Source organism: Echinococcus granulosus (assembly GCF_000524195.1).
Source record: "Echinococcus granulosus chromosome Unknown EG_S00003, whole genome shotgun sequence".
NCBI lineage: Eukaryota > Metazoa > Platyhelminthes > Cestoda > Cyclophyllidea > Taeniidae > Echinococcus > Echinococcus granulosus.
The window spans coordinates 1,414,341-1,420,181 of record NW_020170383.1 but is presented as its reverse complement, the minus strand read 5'-3'; the positions used below and the strand labels follow the sequence as shown (position 1 = coordinate 1,420,181).

The 5,841-nt window shown below is 41.3% G+C and overlaps 1 protein-coding gene across 1 annotated transcript; it reads right to left on the bottom strand. All coding sequences in view use genetic code 11, as the record gives it.

Moving 5' to 3' along the window:
- Positions 1 to 859: 859 nt before the first annotated feature.
- On the bottom strand, positions 860 to 5,315 carry EGR_00838 (Histidyl-tRNA synthetase, cytoplasmic; the record flags this gene model as incomplete). The annotated part of the gene is made up of 7 exons (XM_024490087.1): positions 860 to 1,084; positions 2,464 to 2,885; positions 3,172 to 3,463; positions 3,718 to 3,924; positions 4,564 to 4,689; positions 4,755 to 5,042; positions 5,217 to 5,315. The coding sequence occupies 7 exons, from the start codon at positions 5,313 to 5,315 to the stop codon at positions 860 to 862; spliced, it is 1,659 nt and encodes a 552-aa protein (XP_024355490.1).
- Positions 5,316 to 5,841: the final 526 nt, after the last annotated feature.

Below are 5,841 nucleotides of genomic sequence, written 5' to 3'. Positions count from 1 at the left end.
AGAGTAACCCTTTGTAAAAGTTAGTGAACACACAACCCGTCTTGGGAAATTGACGGGCCAAAAACAGCAGATTATGTTTATCAATTGGAGAAGAAACTACAAATTCCCCCATTTAATGAATTACAGTCTTAATCAAATCAAGCAGCACAGGATTCTGAAGTCCCGCTTACACAAAACAAACACTTCCTCCCACTTTTCAACTGGGATCGGACGACTTATGGCGGCACCAATACCCTAGTTCCATGATGACCTGGTCCTCGTCTTCTGTTGAATGCCGCAAATACAAGTGGGGCCCCACCTACTCAAAAGGATTTCAATAAATCGGATTTCACGAGTAAATGAAAGAACGGGGGGGGGGGAACGGAAGGTATGCTGTGCATTTTCAAGCTGCTAATCCCAGAATACACCATTGAACACAAGCTTTACATTGCCAAACTTCCAAGCCTTATTCAGCGTAGTCCAGAGATCAAAGAAATACAGAATTGGGCTAAGGTAATAGGAATCAGTTCAAGCTCAAAAACACACAGGTTCAGTTTTCACCTTTCATTTAAAAGATCTCAAATTAGCTATTTTGCCTTAAAGTGAAGGCGCAGATACTGAGGAAATCAGAGTAAATCAAAAGAATAAATTTTCCCTTTTTTTGCTTGCTAAACGCCCATTCACTAAAGATTTCGCATAGTACCCAACTTGAAAGATAACCGAATACCTCCCTCAAAGGAACAATTCCACGTTGAAACCTCGATGTTAAATAGGTTTTCAGTACATCTACACACAATAAACACACTGGACAGGGAAGCAGAAATGGTTGGCATGGAAAATACAGGCCTGATTACGGCTACGGGGTGAAAAGGTAGAGAGATCACTGTCGTGCTTCTCCGCGCAGAGCTTCCAACTCACTGCGAATGGCAGCAGGCAGGTCAGCGCGTGCCACCTCACGCTCCTTTCGCGTACTGATGCACCGCAGTTTTACTACCCCGCGCTGGAGTTCCGCCTCCCCAATCAGCACCGCCAGTGGGATACCCGTGCTTTCGCAGTACTGCAACTGGTCCAGCAGCCTCGGCTGATCCTTGTGTGAAAAGGCTGTCTGAAGGGAACAAGGAAAACAGAGTAAAGTATGACTAAAGCTACCTGTATCTTGGTCTTTCGGATGAAAATACTGCCTCAAATAACACCGATTTTAATCTAAAACAACTTAATAGTTCTATCCAAGAAAAACGTTTGGACAACACTTGCAGTCAGTAGTGGTTAAAGCGATCACCATCTCACATAAAAAAAGTTGTGCAACACAATCTGGTTTTAGGAATGGAAAAAGCAATCATACTCAATTATGTCAAGATCTTCGAACACCATGCTCGTGGCGCATCTGATGTTGGGCATATCACCGTGACCTAAGAGAAATGCATATTTAGGCAACAGGATAATTAAGCATCCCGAAACGGTAATCGAGAGCACTACCATAATCATCCAAAGTTAAATACGAAGAGTACAACTGGATGAATTCAGATTATTAAGTCCTGAGGGGATGGCCGCACGAACAATAGGATTTTGCCGAGTAAAGGTATGATTAAATAATTATCAAAAAGTCCAAGAAAACAAAAAATAGTGATTCAAACATCACTCCGAATTAAAATCTCCCAAAAAATAATGGATAGTACAAACTTTTGAATTGGCTTCTGTGCATTCAACTTGAAGAACACAAACATTTAGATTGCCTCATGAGCATGACCTTAAATATTGAATAGAGCTAAGGGGTGAATAGCATTTCTACGACAAGGCAAAAAGAAGAGGACGAAACCCACTGTGAAGGAGAGTTACAGTGTTCAAGATAAAATCTTTTAATGCACATTGGACAATAAAAGTTATCGTTTTATTTCAGATTTTATGAACAATCCAACTTGGATGAACACAACCACAGCGTGTATGCATTCCACGATTCAACTCAAAACAAACAATAATTTAAATAGTGAGAGGATTAGCAAGGAACTAAGTAATCTTGATAGGGAAAGAAGAGAGAATAATTAAAAGCACTGGTTGGAAGAATGAACAGAATACCACGGTGAATACCCACCATATCCCCCAGAATATCGCTGTGCAGAAACCGAAGTCTAACGGAGGAGAGGATTGTGGTAAGTTAATTATAGGGTATACACACACTTAAAACAATATTCATCGTGCATTTCTCTGATCTGTAGATTAAATATGGTTTTAAGATTTTTTTAACCATTAAAGCACTTCATTCTGACAAAAAGGAATTGGTCAACAACACCATATATTCCTAAGAAAATTGACCAGGAAAGAAATATCACTGTCAAGTTGAAGTTTTCATCGACCCATTCTTGAGCACATAGTACCCAGGAAATGAGTTAATGCTGGATGGAATTAATACTCTTATTGAGAGCCAATACTCCATTTTGGAAGTAAAGTAACACACACTCAATTACATCTAGAAAGGGTGGCACGCACCTTAATCTTGGCGTCCCACAACTCCTGAGCCAGTTGGAGACGAGGTGCTATGAGCCCCTTGTGGGCGACGATGACCATTACCTCAGTCTCGGTGGCACGCATGGTAGTGGAGGCGTTGGTATCACCGGTGGCAGCACGTCGACGAGCCAACATCTCCGAGATAGCCAAGAGACGCTCAACACCAAAGCTCACACCCACACAGGGCACCTTCGGTGAGTTAGGGGTGAATAAGGCGACCAGATTGTCGTAACGGCCGCCTCCAGCCACACTACCCACCGCGCCTTCCGTGGCATCAGAATCGTCCTCTGCTTCTGTTGCCATCTGTTTACTTTTCTTCTTGGACTTTTTTTTGGAATTTGGGGGACGCTCTGGTATGAGTGTCGCTGCCGCCTCAGACTGCCACTTATCATCATAAGTGAAGCCTGATAAAAATGTACTTAAGTTAAATAAGTAGCAGGAGATCTACTTGGCCTTTCATTGAGTGAGCAGCCACTCAACATAGTTATGGTGACGGAGAAATTATAAGCAATGAACAACATCCAAAAGCAAAACGGGTACTATACAGAACAATTGTGATGCATAACTGTGAACATATGGGCTTCAATATATTTTCAAGATAGCGTTCTAATTCAACACTACGATAGGACGTGGTTGTGATGAAATCCAGAAAAATATAAGAGTGCACGCACACATACACACACAACAGACCCGTGAGAACAGCCTCGTAGATAACACCAGTGTAATAATCAAGACCACGAGCGAGAGAAAGATCTAATTTGAGTGTGGACATGATGCCCATTGCTTGGCAGTAATCCAGCAACGTGCGCATTTCTCTCAGGGTCTCTTGAATGACGGTCGAGTTGGCAAGACGAGGATCGGCCTCCAGCTTGTCCAAAACCTCAGCTTCACCTGTAACTCGTGTGTAGTGACCGATAAGATCCACCGTCTCAGGTGAAAGACCCTTCTGCAGTAACTCCTGTTCCACATTCTCCCATGTTGCCTGTAACAGCGATGACGAGGTAAAACAAAAATAGAACAAACACACATACACAAAGTGATTTTTAACAGTTGGACTCTGTAAAAGTTTTGACTGATGACCCAAGAAAGGCAAAAGGGAACACCGAAGTGAGAAAAGCAGATCGGGTAGAGTGATTGTTTCATTGCAAGATCGGATTGATGACAACAAATTACAATAACCCAAACATGATTTCGAAAGAATACATGAGTTGCACAGGAATAAAATTTGAACATCACCTTGTCAAGTTTGTCGACAGAAGAGCAAGTGGTGTTGAATTTTTCCGGAGGAACACCAATGACAGAGAAAATACCATCTAGGAAGCGCCTGTGATTGACTTTTATAACGAAGTCGCCCAAATTCAAATCACGCAACACCTCGTAGACAATGCGCAAGCATTCAGCATCAGCCATCATTAGTCCATAGTTTCCCGCGATATCAAAGTCCTGTAAGACGATGAATTATTGCAGTTAGATGAATTCTTTATGATAGTTTGGAAATATATAACCCAGTCTAAAATGGACACGGGAGATGTCGCAGATACACGCATCATAAAAGGCCGTTTATAAACGGATTAGTTTTAGAGGGGTTCGTAGGATGTGATTAAAGTATTAAATTAGTTAACATTAATTCGTGGAATGGTGAGTCCGCTAAACATGCAGGGATTCGCCTATCTAGGATTTTTCAGCAATTATCGTGACGTTTAATTTTTGCAGAAGATACTGATATAAGGTATTTCAACACAAATCTGGAATACAATAGTCCCGCGGTTTCCATGTCTTTATAGGCTAGGAAATCAGAACAAACGCTGAATAATATTCCGGCAGTGATTCAGTAACCGTATCTCATTATAATTTCGATAAGGGGCTCATGTAGCAGTTACAAAAACGGTAGACTAAAGGCTACCTTTATATTCGGCAGAAAAGCCAATTCAAACTGATATTCGGGTTATAAAGCTTCTAAGCAGTACGTTAGGTTAAATTACTACAGCTAAAACTAAAAGGCCTAATACGTTTATTGAATATCAATGAAGTATCAAAAACAACTAGTGAAAGTGGAAGATTTAAAACGTTGAAAATGCTTACGCATTGATAGAATTCACGGAAACGCCCACGATTCACAGCAGGTTGATCACGTCGATAAACCTTACCAATTTGGTATCTCTTAATACTCATAATTTTATTCATTGCAACGTATCGAGCGAAGGGAACCTAAGATACACATAAAAATGTGAGTTGTTTCCAAAAGTAAAAGTGGAAGTAGATCGCAGCCGTACGGTTAAGTCATAACGAAGCGACAACAATTCGCCGCCTTGGTCCTCAAGGTTGTAAATAAGCTTTGACTCCTCTCCGTACTTCCCAGTCAACACCTCTTTCAGTTCGAAAACAGGCGTTTCAATGGATACTGCATCGTGACGCTTGAAACAATCCTGAATGACTCCGAACACTTGCTCCAGAATACGCATTTGCACAGGGTTTCTGTCCCGCGTACCCTTGGGAGCCTTTAGCGCGAAAGACTGCTCAGCGATTTCTGCAGAAGCAATCTTCTTCCCAAGTTCCTGGATCTAAACATGCATGTAGAGTTAACATAAACCAGAAATAATTAGAGCAGAGCCAAGTCGGTAAGGTTAGCTAAATCTTGCCGACCTGAAACACGGACAACGTGTTTAGGCTCCATAATAATTTGATTTTGTTAAAATTATAAGCACTACATTGTTTAGCTGATAAAACAAGTATACCTGCTGCTCGGGATGGGTCTCATTGTGATTATTCTGCATTTCAATCGTAAACGACAGCAGACCAGAACAAGAGTGCGCAACGAGGCTAGGTGTGACCATGCGAGCGATTCACCCCATTATCGACCCATAAGATAATTGCATCTGGCAAACGGTAATAAAATATTTGCTACTAGTTTAAGCCGTTTGACAAATTAATATTCAACACAAAAATGTGTTACAGTGGGCGCTAGATTATACAATGGCGGCATAGGCAATGTTTTAGAAAAAATGCAAATAATTAATAGCAAAGAAAATTCAACTCTCGAAAGCTTAAGTTTTCATTGAGTTGTCCTTCCTCGAAGGCAGTAGAAGTCGCGCTTGGATGTTATTATGCATAAAACTTACGACCTACTATTTGATTGCTTTAGTGGTTGTGCATTCTTCCGCCAACTACTCCCCGGATAGGCTTTAAGTATAAGGTCATAATTGGGTTATACTTGAGTAATATTTAACTTAAACCGTAATTGTGTGTTTTGCAAGATAATTTAAGAACAAAGTGCTGCAAGAACTTGGGCACTTGAGGTGTAGGGCGGGACTCGTAGGTCTCCTCTTCCCTGGTCCTCGTACTCATAGAACACCTGGGCTG